Here is an 18,377-nt window from a genome sequence, read left to right on the forward strand (position 1 = left end):
CTCTCCTTGATAAGAATCAACAGACTGATCCAGTCTTGAGAAATGAAAAGACAACATGTGTTATGTCATTGTAAGGTTTTGTGTCTTTATTTAAAAAATAAATAAAAAATCATCCATTTCGCCGTGGCTTACGTCTGTGAGAAAGGGTCTCATAGGCCTCCTGGATCTTAATAAACATCTTCTGTGCCTCCAAAGGCTGGTGAAGGTTGTGGTCTGGGTGCCAAATCTTTACCAGCTCTCTATATCGAAGAGTGATCTCCTCTTGAGTGGCCTCCTCATTCATAGACAGAACCTGAAACACAACACAGTCACAGTTGTGGGTAACACTAAACACAAATATAGGCAAGGTGTTAGGTGAACATTTTTGTATTAAACACTTAATATTAAACACAACTCAACATTGACATCTCTCTAACATTACTCCTTGCAGTTGCTGTATTATGTCCATATTCCTGCCTCATTAACACTCACCTTGAGTGCCAGTCTCTCTCGCTCAGTGTGTTCTTGGAGCAGGATGTCCAGTACTTTCCTCCAGGCTTCCTCGCTATACCCTATTCCCCCTGTCAGCATACACAGGATTCTGTACGGTAACAGAAGGAAGTACTCCAAAACACCTCTAAGCCACGGAAGAAACCAGAACATGTCCAATATGGATGCCACACAGTCTGAGATGTAGTAGAGAGTAGCAGTGGTGTTGTGGAAAATGCTGTAACCCAGGGGAGCTGAGAAAGCCAGCAAGACCAGGCTCAGACGAAAGAGACGTGGACCTGGGGTGAAAGGGTGAGAGAGTATGGACGTTTCATGGCCTCTTTAGTGAAATGGACATGCATTTTGCAGTTGGCAACGTAATGTGCGATTCGGTCATGCAATTTGAAAATGCATTCTGCAGATGGCAATGCAATCTGCAAAGTGGCAATGCAATGCTCAATTCAGTTTGAATTATTCTGATGAAATATTTGAACGAAAATGTAATGAATTGCATATCATACTGCCACGTTTTTTTGCCCTCTTTATTGAAATTGCAATGCATAGTCAGCAAAACAGCGCCCCCAGTAATTCTATTCGTTTGCATGTCACCATGCTCTTTATATGTCAAAATTCAACTGGCAATGCAATCTGTCAGTCCTCTCATCAAGGCGGGTCTTTAGTTAGGACATCACTTTCTCGTTGAGTGACTTGGCCTGCAGTCGAATAGTCTTTTCTGCTCCGGAAGGTTCCTAAACTGAGTGAAGCGCCCCGGAAGTATCTAAGTGGCAGCCATGATAAAAGCTGGTCAAATTCTCTGAATGCTGAAGGAAAGGATGCTTCAATTCTTCCTGTCTTATCTCCTTTAGCATAGGGTACACTGACCATCCATAATGGAAGGAAAACAGATAATGCCATGCTTCAATTCCTTTGCGGCAGCAACAACAAATGGTCAACATGACCGACGTCAATAACATCTGCCATCGCATAATTACGTAGCCTAGTGTAAGTGCAGTTGGATTCTCTTAGCATGACGGTTTTCTTTTCCTTAGGTACATCCCATACCGTTATTTGCACGCTTCCTCTGTCCTCGTGGCTCGTGCCCTGGAAATCGTTAGAAGCACATAGACGACATGAAGTAGAGAATCACCCCTTATGACCTTTGGACTATTCGACCACAGTCTTGTTTCACAAACCCATGGGTGCTAGTGTCTGTCACCTAGCATGTCTCTTAAGGTATCGGGGATATGAGGTTTGCACACTGCACAGCACTGTATCCGCTGGAAACTGTTACAGTAGCAACATCTTTATTATTCCAGGACAAGACAACAGTTAGTTACAAAAGACCAAAACGGTTTGCCTAGGTAGTGGATTTTGTCTTCGGAACCAGGAAGTTTTAAAGTACTAACACTAAAAACTACAAAGTTCCGGTTAACTTGCATACTCTATTGAAGTCAAATATATAAGGCCTATTCAACAAGGCCTCCCTGGTTGTTGCACCTCTAGGCCACGCCTACCTGCGCAGTGAATCAAATGTGCTCCACTCAACCTGACCAATCGAATAGAAAAGAGGCCTTGGCTAGTAGTTAACATAAGCTAGCCAAGGTGTCAGAGGTGAATGCGTGTATGCAATGACAACCTATTCATTAATAAAACATGATACAGACTTTTGTAAACATTGAGCTAAACAAGTTTGCTTGCTTTGCACAAGTGTTTAGTGAACATCTTTTAATCCTCTCAGCAGGCAAGCTAAAGCTAGGTCACTGACAGCAGGCTAACATCAAAATCAGTAAGCTGCTGAAGGGCTTTGTCGCTGCCTGATATGAATCAACATAGATGTGAATCATACATGCGTGAGTGTGAAGTGAACTGTGTTTTACATTAAGGTCCACCATCTTGGACAGCTACTTGCTTAAAAAAATAAACAAGACGTCAATCGTAATTAGCTAGTATGTAAATCCTTTTATATCACAGATGATATAGCAAAATCTTTTGCTAAAAGTTTAAATCAGGTTGAACCATTAACATTTAGACGAGACCAGAGAGATCACAAATAGCCTTGGCATTAAAAATCAAGATTGAAAGAAAAGACAGCATAAAAAAACAACCAATCAACCATTTTTGTTGGTGTAACCTAGGCTATTTAAGCGATGATCAACTGGCTTACATTTTATGCAAGACCTGATATTTCTGAATTGTTTGTCCTCTCAGGCAATGTTTAATCTTAGGCTGCTTTATGTCAATGAGCTGTTCTATAAAGGGGTTGAGGAAAATATGTCATCAAAAGGCACATGCTTGACTCACATGGGGCAGCGACAGGCTTAACCACGTTACATGACTCCACAATTAGATCTGATTGGCTGGAGTTGTTGACTGACAGTGACTTTGTCAAATCAGAAACCACACCAAACATCATAGATTATGATAATTTATGAACTACACAGCTGACCCAAACTAACTATATGAGTCATATGGCACTCAACCATTCTGTAAAAGCTTACGCAATGTTACTTACTCCCATTCACTTAGATGGGGCAAAATACTTCCTTGTCCCACCTTGGTCCCGCCCAGAGGGACAATGACCTGGTTTTCAAAATGAATGTAAGTGAATGGTGCCATCACAGGCCTTGCCGGTCCGGTCTTCCTATGTCTATGGTCAGGTATAAGATACAACCTTTCACCAGAATCACAAACTCTGCCTTGAATGGATTCAAGTGAACCAAGTCACAGACCGAGGAAGTGATGTCCTAACTGTAGCCCCGCCTTGATGAGAGGACTGTAAAAGATTGCGTTCTCAATTGAATTTTGACACTAAAAGAGCGTGGTGACATCGAATGGAATGACTGGGGGGGGACGCTGTTTTTCTGTGCATGCATTTCCATTTGAAAGAGGCCAAAAAAACAGGGCAATGTGATATGCAATTCATTACATTTTCATTCAAATTTTATATCAGAATAATTCAAATTGAATTGAGAATTGCATTGCCACTGCATTTTCCAATAACATGGCATATTGCATATGGAATTGCCTATTACAAAATGCATTGCATAAAATATAAACATTGTAAAACGCATGGCATAAATGCATAAGCAGGCCAAAAAACTTCCATGGGATAAAGTAAAATGAATATTGATATCAAGGCAATTATTAGTTCGATTTTAAACAGGCTTAAAATGAATGCAAAAGAGCATATACATCGAATATGTGATGTATAATGCATGAAATAGATGTTTCAGTGCAGATGGAAAATACAGTGTACTGTTTCACATTTTTATACCTCCAGAGCACTGAACCTACGGAACTGCTATCGCTGATGTCTTGTTCCTCTGATCAAACTACACTACACCATAGGGTTACAGAGAAAAGAGAACACTGAGCAGTGATCATAGAAACAGAAAATAGAAAATAGGAGTCTTACACAGAGGTCCTGGTGGCTGTGTCCGTTTGAACTTGCGGTTCTGTGTGGCTGTGACAGTAGCTACAACACTGATGGGCAAAGGGGAGAGGCTGCTGCCGTAGAAGATGAGAGACGTGAAGACACAGCCAGGGAGTGTCTTCCACAGGTCAGAGGTCTGTGAACCAACACTGGACACCAGGTGCACACCAGCAGCCACAGACAGAGGAAGCACAATCACATAGAAGAAGCTGAGAGAGTTAAGGCTAATCAAAGCCACTGTTCCAAAATAGATACCCACACAAACCTGCCCCGCGAAACGTGCAGGGCCGGCCGGTGGTTGAACAGCATCGCGAGGTCTCTTTCTGTCTGCCTCTGAGTTGGCTTCACTTACATATGCAGGGATACGGAAGAAATCTCTTGCCCAGCCAACTCCAAAACCACCAAGAGTAAGCATCCACAATAGAGCGTGGCTGTCTCTTCCTAAGTACAAGTGATGCAGGCCCAGAACTCCACCAACTGCCCACAGAGTATATGTCACCATGAGACCCTTCGCCATGGTAACATCCAACAACTGGATGTTGGACAGGAACTGAGAAGGAGGTTAATGTCTTCAGAACAGTCCCATTCCAAAGCCTGTGGGGAACAGGAATAGCACACTACAGCACATCAGTGACTGCAAGACTGTTTTGAAAGTGAACATGGTCAGACAGTCTACAATTTTCAGATAGACTACAATTTACTACAACTACAATTTAGTAAACAGTCGATGTTACGTTTATGTAAATGTAGAATATATCCCCCGAAGAATGCACTGGCCTTTTTGGATGGCCATGTGAAAACCTCTTGAACGCAAACGATAACATATCATACGGTATAAGCATAAGGAGGCAGTCCATATTTTACCAGTATATCAAGAAATAAAGAATGTTAACTTATACTCGCCTAAATTGGTGACACGTATGGTAATTTCATATAAGAGCAGGAAAACAAGCGTTTCTTCTTGAAGGCCGAGAAAATCTGTCCTCAAAGCAACTTCCGCGTTGGTCAGTGAATGAAAATGGACTTTGGATGATGACAGTGTCTCGATTAGAGCTGGATATTGATTGACCTTTGATCAAATTATTTGGAGTTGTCATAACTCATAATGCCCTTATGAAGCTTTTAAAAAATCGCTGTCAAAACATAGTTTTCCCAACATTAACATGGTGTGTTGTGAACGAACCAAAATGGTATTATAACCCCCCACAAAAATACATTTTAGATATTTACTAGACTGCCTACAATACCTTGACCCGCTTTGCCTGCCCTAAACGTTTTGTAATATTACCCAAACAAAGATGTTGATGTCTCGTTTCATTTGTAATAGTAAGCTACAGCCCATGATTAATGAGGTGCAGTAAGATCAGTTTTGGGGAAAAGTAAAAAAAAAAAAAGTTCAACTTTTGGGCTGTAGTCAGCCAGTCAGTCAGTCAGTTCAAGTCTAGAGCCGCCCTTGCCTCCACCCACAAGCCAACCTCTATGGATGTAAAAGGAACAAGGTCTATATAGGGGAGTCGTGTTAGCAGTTACACGAGGAGCAGAACCTTTGTGGCAGTTCCGCAATGATTTTAACCGCTTTTAAGTAAATTCTACTAAGTAATCTGACCGAGAGGTAACACTTTCTGGTGTTCTGCTTGCGTGGATGCAAGTGCATATTGCTAGATGTGGAAACCTGTGTTGTCGTGGCTCTAGGATCTTTCTTTGGGCGAAGTGCCTCTGCCGAAGGTTCTTTGAAGCGAAGCTGCTATGACTTTATTTTTTACGCTTTACCGTCTTTTTTAAACCAGTCTAATGGTTTAAGACATGTTTTCAAAGAATGGAAATAAACGACGTGTCGGTCAGGGAGCAGCAATTCCACGAGCGAGTGCGAGAGACTTTAGTAAGTACACAAAACTAGATCATTAACAGCTGAATAAGTTGTTCATAAGGTAGGCTATGCACACAGCATTATCATCGGAAGGCTAACGACTAACGGACTGATGAAGACCGTGTCTAATTTTTCTCACACCTGTGATAACCACTGTTTCTTTTTTTGTTTGGTTTGAGCCAGCATTCGATTTAACTATTTTACTTGTAGATGTGGCGTTTGGAACCAGTAACATAATCACTAAATGATTTTGATATTATTAAACAGTAAATTGCGCAGCAGAAAGGACGATAAATGTAAAGGTTAACGTATGGAAATGCCTGCTGAAAATGATTTTTGTAGACTAATGAATGAATAGGAAGCTGACCATTGGGGGGAAAGGCTATTCCTTTTGGAAAGACTGATAAAAAGGGGGAGGGGTATCTGCCTCACACCTGGGTCTAGCCCCTGCAGTCACTCATGAGGAACATTGGTGAGTCAATTGGCCTATAATATAAATGCTTGAGTTTATTATGGCTGAGTTCTCATACAGACCGTTCTGCAACAGGTCTCTTTGCTATTGTTGTGGGAGACCAATAAATACGCCTGTTTGTATTTAAATGCCAACTTGGATCGGATGTGAAAACCAGGGAAATGGCACCAGCCTCTATTGTAATCAGGCTTTGCTTAACCAACCTGGCACAGTCCCACTGAACTTCAGACCTGAACAGCATTACAACAAGGCACTCGTTCTGACCCTGTGTCCTCGGTGCTGTTTTATATGACTTGTTATCACGTCTAATGAGTCCGTGTTTATGCCATAAGGGCATGTCCTTGAAATCATACTGTGCTCCTCAGAGGCTCCCTTCAACAAAGTTTACAATCAGTTTATACTTTCCTGGTTTCCTAGATCACCAAAGGTATAGCATAGTGAAGTATAACATTTATTGTGTAATGATACAGATCCATTATTTATTGTAGCTTTTCTAACACAGCATTGTCTTGTGGGTATTGATATGTTTAGAGAGGAAAGTCTGTAGTTTACTTTCCAAGCTTTTTGAAAGCGCTGTTATAGTAGCGGGATAGTTACTGTCAGAGCCACAACAGAACTGCATTATCTACCTCAGATTTGACTGATTCAAAGACGGAATCGGCAGAAATGCTTGGAGAGCTGTTATTTTAGAGGTGACCCATGAATTGTGATTAAATTGATTGTTGCAGTTCTTGGCAATTCCCCCACTTATGTTTTAGAACTCCTTTTAGATGTAGGGCTTGAAAGTGAAAAGCTAAAATTCTCAAACTAGCCCTTCTGCTTTGGAATAGAGAGCCATTTTGAGTGCCTTGAAAACAGTTTAAAATGTTATCACCTGATGGATTTTACACAACAACATTTGCCTTTTAAGAAGTATGTCAAGTATAAAGACAAAATTGGTTAGAGACTTATGCCCCAAGCGCTTTGAGCTTGATATCAAATGGAGAATGTGGCATGAAGAAGATGAAATGGCGGCTCATTGTTTTAAAGACCCCAGCCTCAGGGTGTTGCCTGTGGGGGGAAAGTACTGCCTCTTCCCTTTTCAAATCAAATGTATTGACCCGCAACTGTTGTGACAGGTTTATTTTGTCCATGTTAAAAGCTCAATCTAGATAACAGCTCTGCTCAGCTGGTTTGAAAGGGTTATTCTGTATCCCGTTTAGACCTCATTATTATCTTATCGAATAGTGTTCTTTTCTGTTGTATGTAAATGCCAATAATGTAATTGAGTGCCCATTAACCGCCATGACGAGGTAATTGTGACCAACTGAGTCACCTTAAAGGTTTCATATGTTATCAATCCCTTTCAGTCAGTGTAACACACTCATATTCACAGAGGTCAGGACTTTGTCCTTGTCTAAATTAGAGGAGTGTACTTAGCCCATCACTGACCCCAATACCAGCCTGTCTCTTTAATTATTCAGTCTTGAAGATGATCCTTTGTTATCCTGAGGAACCACAGATGGCACACAGTAGTTGTCAGTCAACCTCTGCTAACAGATATATCTGAGTGTATGCTTGCACTTCCTCTCCTTTCCGCTTCCTTTTTCTACTTCTCCTTATCCTTCCTCTAATGCCATCTCCTCTAACTAGTACTTAACTCACACTTACAGTAGTTACATTCCTGCACTTTTTTTTATCTCTTATGTAAAACAGTATTTATTGTTACACTAGGTCTCTATTGCTTGTAACTTGAGTGTTCTCTCCTTTGTACGTCACTTTGGATAAAAGTGTCTGCTAAATGACTAAATGTAAATGTATGCTTGAAGGAACGGAACTGAAGTCTACAGGCTTACATGTGATATCCTGTTAAGTGTCTTCAGACTGCAAAACTCCCGTGTCCAAAACTCCTAGGGTTTCCTGATCATCGCATGCCAGCCCCTCTTAAATTTCAGCGGTAAACCAAGTAATTGTCTGAACTTTTTGGGAGCATGTGCAGGAGTATGTAACCTGTGAGAATACTTCTGGTGGAGCACAGAGGCTACATTGCATTGAGCTATTTTCCCTGCGGCTAATGGCATAACTCAACCTTTTGTATGAAACTGTATACAGCGTGCATTGTTGCACATAGTGGCATTCTGACCTGTGCAAAGCATAGCTCTGCATCATGGCTGGATTCCGTGTTTTTTAGTTTTTTTCTGTTCAAACAATAGAGAATACTGAATAATTAAAATTCACACCAGCCTCTATAGCTCAAAGGAAACATTTCTTGGCATGGTTTCTAACTAAGGAAATTCGTTTTGCTAGCAAACATCCTCTACCAGATGGTTGTGTTTACTGTGTCTCAGGAATGAAAAACTTGAACTTGAACAGCCGCAAGCGTTTAAAGTTCTTGCGAGACTTGCGAACGTCTCTCAACCTGGTCTTCTTGTTGGTGGTGCCCATATGTTTGCCTGCCCTGCACCACCTCCTAGTTAATCTGACCCAGGACGTGTGTGTGTGTGTGTGTGTGTCACAGCTGATCCCCCTTAATGTGCCAATCAAATGCAGCATGAGGGTCCATGTGACCTGGCTGCTGAACTATATTTGTTCTGTTAATTAAGAAAAAAACTTGGTCCCTTGGGAGCAAAGGGGGCGATTTCAAGTGGTTGATTGCCTAATACTTATTCAAGTAATCTGTGTGTTGGTCATGCATTGGTGTAAGTATAGGCTTTTTGTGCCAGAGGAAGTCATGGATCTTAACACGTTCTTTCTTCCTAATGTCCAGGCAGAGAAAAGCCCTCAAAAAGTGTAAATCAAATGGTCTGCATCACAGGCGTCATGTTTTTAAAGCAGAAGAGACGCATTACTTGGTTTGCGTCCTCTTTTGGGAAACCCACTGCTGGATCAGTTCAGGCCATTATTCCCAAGCCTTGTCCAATGCCCCTGATCTCTTTGTAAGGACTGTAGTCAGTTTAATATAGCCAGTTTAATAACACAAGCCTGTCTGGCTGTCGGTACTACAAGATTGCATGTGGCAGCCCCTTTGTTTGTCCCCCAAAACTCAATTGTGGGGTGGCCTTAACTAGGTCAGTGTTTCTGTTGGATGTAAAGGGGCATTATGTTTGATCCCGAGCCCCCACTCAACTTCGTGCCCTCCCTCCCCTTTTTTTTATTTTACACTGCTATACTAGTATTAAAGGAATAGTACACCTTTTGACATTAGTAACAGGATTTAGGGTGATGAGGGACTTGGGTTAAGGATGGGCTTCAGTTTCATGTTTGTGCTTAGAGGTGTGGAGCAGTAGAAGTAGAACTGAGGCAGCGTGCTTTGGCATCAACACCAGCAAACAATGGCTGTTGTGATACCCAATGCCCAGAGCGCAGATGTCCTTACAGTGGGATTGGGTTTCGGCCGATTTAGCTGTTGTGGAACAATCGCCGCTTCGCCTGATGAGCACAGTGGGGGGGGGAGAGAGAGAGAGAGGCTGGGCTCTGGGCGGTCTTGTTTGTGTCAGGGCTGTTCATCCCTCATGGGTGTTTTTCCACATCTGTTGAGTTATTGGAAGTGAATGTCTGCATCCTGCCTACATCCCCCCCCCCATCTTTCCTTTCTTCCTCTGAAGTTTAAGAGGATGCATGGGATATCGCCGCGCTCTTAGATGGAAAGCTCATTTATTTTAAGTTTGCCCGTGGCGTACAATTGCCTGCTAACGGCAAATGCACTAACCACTGGGAAACTAAGATGTATTTCCTTCAACAGTTCCTCCACACAGACTGACATGGGGTTTAGTTTGAAGCCTTCCCCAAAAGAGACACTGGGGCTTTAGAGTAGAGGTCATGGGGGTGCGTGTTTAAAGGTTCATTTCCACATCATCCTGCTACGTGGAGTTCCTGAGAGAGAAATGGTGCTGATGTATGATTTTTCACTACACATCATTCAGTTGATTTCTTCACTTCCTGAACAGACTAGGCAGAAAGGGAATGTCAGCAAAATGGTTCTCTGTTTCTACTTGGGAAAGAAAGCCAAAACTCAAATCTCTTAAGATTTTTCTTCTAAAAGTTTAGAATAGGTGATATTTAAAATATGGTTTCAAAATCACCTTTTTGACTTCTAAAAAAAATCACAATAAATGTGTCTGCAATGCATGTTTGGACACGTCTTCGGACATCTATTTTAGGTATTACGTTTATTTAATTTTTTTGGTGGCATGATTATATGCTACTGTGTGCTACATTGCTTTAATCCCTGTCTGTAACTTTCACCCCCTTTCTCCCTCTCATTTGGGATAAACTGATAATCTTCGGACTCCATCTGTCTCTGGTCTATCTCTGTGGTGGGCTGTGAACACTAGTCATCTAAAGACCATTAGCTCACTTTAGTAGATAGGTTGGGTGACTATACCACCTAAGTTGACAAGAGTTTAACAATATTTCGTTCTGTCCTCTTTTTTTTTTTCCATTCTTATGTCCTATTCTGTCCTGCTGACACATGTATGTGTGTGTACACACACACACACACACACACACACCTACACACACACACACACACACACACACACACACACACCTCTCTCCCTTGCCCTTTGCAGTCTGTACATTAAACATTACCATGCACCCAGATACATACATCAGTGGGGCACGATAAGCAGCTCTTATGTCACAGCGCTGTAAATGCAGATAAGCAGCTGTACACTAGCATCAGGTGGAGGACGGCCACTCATGTTCTCCGATAACAAGAGGGACTCTGAGTACACACACACACTGATAGCCACTCCCCCAGTCACTGCTTGTCCATAACAATGCAGGCCCACTCCAGATGTTCTATTTGTTAGTGATCGTGTTTGTTCATTCCCCTCGCGCTAATTTGTGTCGTGTGTGTGTGTATATACATCTATGCATGGTATATCTTGTCAACTAACGCAGAGAGGTTTCTTCACTAGAGGTATTGTTTTAAGTGCACTCACTGCAGAGTTCTTCATTAGTGAGGTGTTTTCATGTTCGCATTTATCTTTTATTCTTCATTTTGCTATTTTGTTAGTATGTTTAATATGATGTAAGTCCTATGCACCCAACACACCAAGTCAATGTCCTGTATGTGAAAATATACTTGGCCAATACATAATAATTCTGATTCTGATGTCTCTCTCTTGTCCCCCCCCCCCCCTCTCCCCAAACAGATCTGTGTCCTTCTCTTCAGCTGCCTGTACATTGTGTCCTACCTCATTCTCACTCACTTCAAGAAAAATGCAGAGTTTGTCACCGGTAAGTGCCAACAACCTTGAGGCAGTGATGGTTCAATGAGAGCTCTGCTCGTATTTTCTCTGTCCAAACACTCCCGTCTTAAAAAGCTTTGCCAAAAACAAGGAGTGCTCTGTATGGAATTCTCCTGCTCCCTGTGCTTAGAGTGGAATTGCATTGCGCAACCTTCAAGCACAACTCCTTCGACATGTCTTTCCCTTTGCGTACACATGACTTGCTCCCCCCTCTTTTTGCTCAGGGCAGCATACTAATATAGGTTACACTGTGTCCAGTTTAGTTACATTACCGGGCTACAGTGGTACAGTAGGTAGAGAAGTCGTTTAGTAATCAGAAGGTTGCTAGTTCGATTCCCTGTCGAAGCGTCCTTGAGCAAGACACTGAACCCCTAATTGCTCCTGATGTGCAGTGTGCCATCAGTGTAAATGTAAATGTGTATACATTGTAAGTCGCACATATGTAAGTCGCTTTGGATAAAAGTGTCTGCTAAATGACTAAATGTAAATGTGTCCAGTTTAGTTACATTAGCGCATCAGTGTAGAGTAAGGGGGAAGGGTGGAAGAGAGAGAGAGGGAGAGGGAGGGAGGGAGAGCATACTTATATAGGTTACACTGTGTCCAGTTTAGTTTACATTAGCGCATCAGTGTGGAGTAAGGGGGTGATCTGGAGTTGGCTTCAGTCACCTTGTCTGGGCCCCAAATTACTCAAGGTGCAGTTATGCAGCGTCTCCTGCCCTCCTGTCTGCTCGCCTGGTGGAGGGCCTTTGAGGAATGTCTGGTAAACATACCTTTCCAGTTCCAGCATAGCCCCAGGCCCCACCACAAACACACTCTCACACTCTCACACTCTCACACTCTCACACTCTCACACTCTCACACTCTCACACTCTCACACTCTCACACTCTCACACTCTCACACACACACACACACACACCACAAACACTCATAACCTCAACGACCTCATTTGATCTCAGCCCCCCTAGCCCTCTGGCTTCTCAACGGGTATGCAGTTTTGTAAACAAATCGTCGTATTAAAACGGCCAAGTTTTACAGCATTATGCTTCAGGGTATTATTCCCAAATCCAGTCAACATTGCAAGCAGTCTTGTGCTGCGAGGACTTAAAAACAAGCATGGCCCATGGACGATCGCATCGGTGAAGTCTATCGTCATTGTCCAACGATCGCGGCATATTGGAGACAGATGTGTGCGCTTCCCAAAGTGCAGGGGCTGGCCGTAGAGCTGTGGTTCAGCAGGAGTTTAGCCAACATGCTTATTGGCTTTTTAGGAGCAAAATATGCAAGATAACACTCCCCAAACGCAACTCGCACATTGGTGTTCCTATGCATGCTTTGCTGGATGACTCCAGCAGTGCCATTTTAGCTCAGCCAGTTTGTTTAAACTGGGCCAGCCTTGGTACTTGTGTTACATTTGAGAAAAGGAAGTCCTAGAGGTTTCCATGTACACGGGGTCTCTGGACAAGCACCACCTACATAACCAAGTTAGAACAGAGTGTTCCCAGCATTTGACTGTTGTTCTGTTCATATCTGTACTATTTAGGGCCAACAGCTCCTTCTCTGTGTGCCATCATACACTATCTGGGTGTATCTTGAGATTAGTCTTATTACTCTGCTGTCTTTTTCTCTCTCGCTCCCATGGTGTGTTTCTTAGCCAGATAACATATCATCTCCACATGATGTCATCTGGAGTGCTTTCAGGCAGCATGGCAGAATGTTCTAAATGTTTTGCTTGTGTGTTGGCCAAAGGCAGACATTTTGAAATACCATGACTGTAATGTGTTCCAGTCATCTTTTAAGCTCCTCTCATTGTCTCCTCTCCTCCTCCAACCTTTCTCCTAGATGACATTGAAGATGCCACAGTCAACAAGATTTCGTAAGTGTATTGAGTTTTTTTTTTTTTTTTTTTTTTTTCTTTTGTCATTGTGAATCTTAAACGACCATCAGTTGTTCTATGGATTAGTGGTGTTTATATCAGGCTATCCGTGGCCTTTGCCCCCTCCACCGTGGCATTCTGCTGTCCACATTGGGTGCCAATGTCAATGTTACTCACTGCCCTTCCCTTCCCTTCCCTCTCCCTACCCATTTCATTATCTGCCTATCCTACCTGTTCCCTCTATAATCTCTCTCTCTCTCTCTCTCTCCCCCCTGTGTGGTGTAGGTTGTGGCTGTGCACATTCACCCTCTCTGTGGCGGTGTGTGCCGTTCTCCTGCTCCCCATCTCCATCCTGTCCAACGAGGTTCTGCTCACCTTCCCCCACAGCTACTACATGCAGTGGCTCAACGGCTCCCTCATCCACGGTAACCATCTGATTAAACACACACACACACACACACACACACACACACACACACACACACACAGCTACTACATGCAGTGGCTCAACGGCTCCCTCATCCACGGTAACCATCTGATTAAACACACACACACACACACACACACACACACACACACACACACACACAGCTACTACATGCAGTGGCTCAACGGCTCCCTCATCCACGGTAACCATCTGATTAAACACACACACACACACACACACAGCTACTACATGCAGTGGCTCAACGGCTCCCTCATCCACGGTAACCATCTGATTAAACACACACACGCACACACACACACACACACACACACACACAGCTACTACATGCAGTGGCTCAACGGCTCCCTCATCCACGGTAACCATCTGATTAAACACACACACACACACACACAGCTACTACATGCAGTGGCTCAACGGCTCCCTCATCCACGGTAACCATCTGATTAAACACCCGTAGCACACTCGCACATGTGTATACACACACACACACACACACACACACTTCCTTTTTTATTTTATTTTTATTTTTCTATAGAGCCATTTCAGATGTCTAGAGAAATGAGTGGTCAGTGGAATTCCTGCTTTGTGGATCTTCTGCTTTTGGGCACCTGGCTGTTCAGTGTGGGATTCACTGGCTGTTCAGTGTGGGATTCACTGGCTGTTCAGTGTGGGATTCACTGGCTGTTCAGTGTAGGATTCAGATCTCGCGTGTGAAGGGTCTGGGCTGCTGACTTCCAGCAAGGCTCACCGTGTCTTCTCCAGCTCCAACCCAGCTGGTGTATATCATTGAAGGGAAACGGAGTTTAAGCTCAGCCGCAGGAAAGCAACCTTTTCGTCTTTCTAAAAGCAATTCCCCAGAGAAGGGTCCCTCCAAGAGCGCCTCCTACCTTCCTGGTCCACACTGACCACCTTACGAAGTCTATCATTTGTTAGGGTGTGCTTGTAGACACATGCACCTCCTAGTGGTTAAAAGCAGTGCCTTCAAGTAAATCCAGAATTATAGCACTGTTGACTGGAGAGTTTAAGCTTAAAATAGAATGACAATCATGACAATGGTATTTTTCCCGTATCAGGCTTGTGGAACTTGGTCTTCCTCTTCTCCAACCTCTCCCTCGTCTTCCTCATGCCCTTCGCCTACTTCTTCATCGAGTCGGAGGGCTTTGCAGGATCTAAAAAGGTACCTTCCCTTTTCATAAAAAATGGCTACTGAATGAGTGTAGCCTCAATATATTGGTCATCTCAGCATATCTGCATGAAATGTCTCATCATTATGTGTGTGTGTGTGTGTGTGTGTGTGTGTGTGTGTGTGTGTGTGTGTGTGTCTCTCTCTCTCTCTCTCTCATAGGGTGTGATGTCGCGTGTGTACGAGACCGCTGTCATGCTGCTGTTCCTGAGCCTGCTAGTGCTGGGCATGGTGTGGGTGGCCTCAGCCCTCCTGAACCACAACAACGCCAGAGAGAGCCTCTACGGTTAGTAGACCCGCTGGGCTCTGAAAGGAATTATTTCTATATCCCAAATGTATCGGAGACTCAGTCAGATTGTGATGAAAAACCAAGTCCAGGTTTTATTCTTTCAATGGTGCGCACCAGAGGAGGAACAGAGAATTAGATTTCACTGAGTGTGTTCACCTAAATCTCCTTCACTGACTGTCTCTTGAAAATCACAGTGTTTTAAACTCTGGGAAAGCAAGGGATGGGTGGATACCTAAATGCTAATTAGTATCTGTCTCTAGTCAGGGGGGGGGGGGGGGGGGGGGGGGGAGCTGTGACGGCTTTCTCACACCTCATGTAGGCCGGGAACAGAATACACATGAGAAACTTAGAATAATAACACTAAAATGACCAGTAGGTCAGATATATTGAATTATTGCCTATGGAATATATATCTATTAAACTAATTATCAAATGTCGGTCCCTTCAGCTCCATCAATCCGACACGACTTCAGTCAGTCCTTCCTTGTCTGTGTAGAAACTGGTAGAAAGAGAAGGAGTCTCTTTTGTTGTTTGTTTATGTCTGGCATGGAGTTATAATCTAATTAAATGTAATCTTAATCTAAGTGGCATGTATCTGTCTGTCCTCAGACCTGTGGGAATGCTACCTGCCCTACCTGTACTCGGGCATCTCACTGTTTGGAGTGCTGCTGCTCTTATGTAAGTACACACTGAGAGTATTCCCCTCTTTTTAAGGATTAAGTGTGGTGGTTCTTTCCCCCGCACAATAGAGGAGTGGATTCCAGACTTGTGTTCCTCTTTGGCCTGACTTGAAAATTCAGTGCATGTTGGAACATTTTAAATACAACAACAGGAACAACAAGCTTGTTGACTGCCGTGTGTTCTCTGTGTAGTGTGCACTCCCTTCGGCCTGTCTCGGATGTTCAGCATCACCGGCAGCCTGCTGGTCAAACCCCGGGTGAGTCCTCCACTCCTCCTCGTCTCCTGGTCTTCACACAGACTTACTGACCCCTCTGGCCGCCTTCTCCATGCCTGCAAGAGAGCAATCCTCTCTGGAGAGGGGCTTTGAGTGGGCAACGTGTGTGTGTGTGTGTGTGTGTGTGTGTGTGTGTGTGCCGCCTTCTCCATGCCTGCAAGAGCGCATCCTCTCTGGAGAGGGGCTGCGAAACCCTCCCCCCCTCCCTGATGCATGTCTCATCTGTGGTACAGTGGGGGGGGCTTTGAGTGGGCAACTCATGATGACTGTATCTCTCTCTGTGTGTGTGTGTGTGTGTGTGCTTGCAGCTGCTGGAGAATGTGGAGGAGACGATGAACTGTGCGGTGATGGAGGAGGCCTCTCTCAACAGGAAGCTGAACAGTGAGTGGGGGTGGAGGGAGGGAGGGGGTGGGTGGGTAACTTCAGGTTGGATGAGTGTTAGATGAGTAATGGAGAGGGAACGCACGGGCCTCTGTTTTTAGCTCCTAGAGTTTCATCACTGCCGATATTGTAATTTTCTCAGTTTCATGATCACTCTCCCTCTCTCTCCTGTGTGTTTTTTTTTTTTTTTTTTTTTTGATGTGACCTTTCACCCCTTCCGGGTCGTCTTCGCTCACTCTGCCTTCCTTTTATGTAATTCCATTTCCAGACAGTGCGTCGTCCTGCTGGGTTCATGTGAATATGGAGGCCGTGAGGAAGCAGTTTCTCAGTGTGCAGGCCAAACGCATTGCTTTAGGTAAGAGTCACCCTCCACCCCCATACATGTAATCACCCTTTTTTTCCCCCCCTCAGTCTCAGATTTTCACATACTTTAACACTAAATCTCACGGATTTTCACACTCCATAGTATTACAAGTTCAAACACAAACTGCTGCGCACTACGAGTGAGACGGCTTGCCTCAATACATCGGAGTAGCAGCTATAGGCTATAGCTGCTACAGATTTCAATCACTGACCTCATGAGTTTCAATCATGTTAACTTGACAGGTATGCAGATGACAAATATAATCTAATGGCATCATCATATAAAATTGTTTCATTACAATGTCAGAGATTGTAACAAAGCAATGTCCTTATAGTTAATCGAGATGATGATTATTTCAAAGGATTTATTTTTCCTTAAATGAAAAATAAAATTATAAATCTAAGTAATACAAAAAAAAAGAAGAAAAATAAGATTATATACATAAAGTGGACAAAATTCAAACCGTAATAGTTTAGGCCTAAATCGGCTTAGAAACAGCCCATGGTAATGAATAGGGATACAGTACACGATAAAATGCGTATAAACTGTGGTTAATAGCGCTACGTGCTTGTTAAAACAGATAAAGTTGCATTTACTGACACCAGTGTTTGGAACTTTTGAGCTACTCCATGCCATGGCTACCATGCACTGGGGGGAAACCCGCTCAATTTAAGGCAGTGGGAGTGGTGCCACTCTCATTCAGTATCCATTTAAGGCAGTGGGAGCGGTGCCACTCTCATTCAGTACGGCCCTGGCATAGCGCTCTGCTGCAGCGGGAGCGGTGCCACTCTCATTCAGTATCCATTTAAGGCAGTGGGAGCGGTGCCACTCTCATTCAGTACGGCCCTGGCATAGCGCTCTGCTGCAGCGGGAGCAGTGCCACTCTCATTCAGTACGGCCCTGGCATAGCGCTCTGCTGCAGCGGGAGCGGTGCCACTCTCATTCAGTACGGCCCTGGCATAGCGCTCTGCTGCAGCGGGAGCGGTGCCACTCTCATTCAGTACGGCCCTGGCATAGCGCTCTGCTGTGTGCATGCAAATACGTCATTTGAAATGATTATTATCTATGTTGAGTTCATGGTGAACTTGTACCTTTTGCTGAATGGATGGTTGCTGTGTATCTGGATACAAATGCAAACACAAGGCCAGCCCCCCCCCCCCCCCCCTCCCCTCCCTCGGCACCTTGTCCAACAGGAGGTAGTTCCATTCTTCCGTAGGTTGAAGCGTTCACGTCCTTGTAGAGATCAGTCCTCTGATGCTGCGATGCAATTACGGTGAAAATGGATCCTTTCGTTTCTTACATTCCATCACAGAACTGCGGAGGAGGGCATCCCCATGGCAACGCAACTTGGGCTACCCACTGGCCATGCTCCTGCTTCTGGCTCTCACGGTAAGATGAGGGATGTTGAG

General features: G+C 43.9%; 2 protein-coding genes across 3 annotated transcripts in view; one reads left to right on the forward strand and one right to left on the reverse strand.

Annotated features, from left to right (window-relative positions):
• Positions 1-60: 60 nt before the first annotated feature.
• Positions 61-5,198, reverse strand: dnajc22 (DnaJ (Hsp40) homolog, subfamily C, member 22). The gene is made up of 4 exons (XM_012824205.3): positions 4,805-5,198; positions 3,884-4,495; positions 472-767; positions 61-292 (listed from the first exon to the last, which is right to left on the reverse strand). Exons 2-4 carry the CDS (start codon positions 4,416-4,418, stop codon positions 110-112), a joined length of 1,014 nt encoding a protein of 337 aa, XP_012679659.2. The 5' UTR covers positions 4,419-4,495; positions 4,805-5,198; the 3' UTR covers positions 61-109.
• A 194-nt stretch (positions 5,199-5,392) lies between these two features.
• Positions 5,393-18,377, forward strand: part of lmbr1l (limb development membrane protein 1-like) — a 19,317-nt gene continuing 6,332 nt past the window's right edge. The window contains exons 1-11 of one of the 2 annotated variants that reach the window (XM_031565737.2): positions 5,393-5,780; positions 11,379-11,463; positions 13,315-13,348; positions 13,634-13,773; positions 14,870-14,973; positions 15,142-15,265; positions 15,878-15,946; positions 16,141-16,205; positions 16,532-16,604; positions 16,873-16,959; positions 18,281-18,357. In XM_031565737.2, coding sequence (XP_031421597.1) covers positions 5,718-5,780; positions 11,379-11,463; positions 13,315-13,348; positions 13,634-13,773; positions 14,870-14,973; positions 15,142-15,265; positions 15,878-15,946; positions 16,141-16,205; positions 16,532-16,604; positions 16,873-16,959; positions 18,281-18,357 — 921 coding nt within the window. In that variant the 5' untranslated portion in view covers positions 5,393-5,717. Of the gene's footprint in view, positions 5,781-11,378; positions 11,464-13,314; positions 13,349-13,633; positions 13,774-14,190; positions 14,228-14,869; positions 14,974-15,141; positions 15,266-15,877; positions 15,947-16,140; positions 16,206-16,531; positions 16,605-16,872; positions 16,960-18,280; positions 18,358-18,377 lie in introns of those variants that run through there. The other variant, XM_042707572.1, reaches the window with a different exon arrangement.

Source organism: Clupea harengus, chromosome 4, assembly GCF_900700415.2.
Source record: "Clupea harengus chromosome 4, Ch_v2.0.2, whole genome shotgun sequence".
In the NCBI taxonomy this organism is placed as follows: Eukaryota; Metazoa; Chordata; class Actinopteri; order Clupeiformes; family Clupeidae; genus Clupea; species Clupea harengus.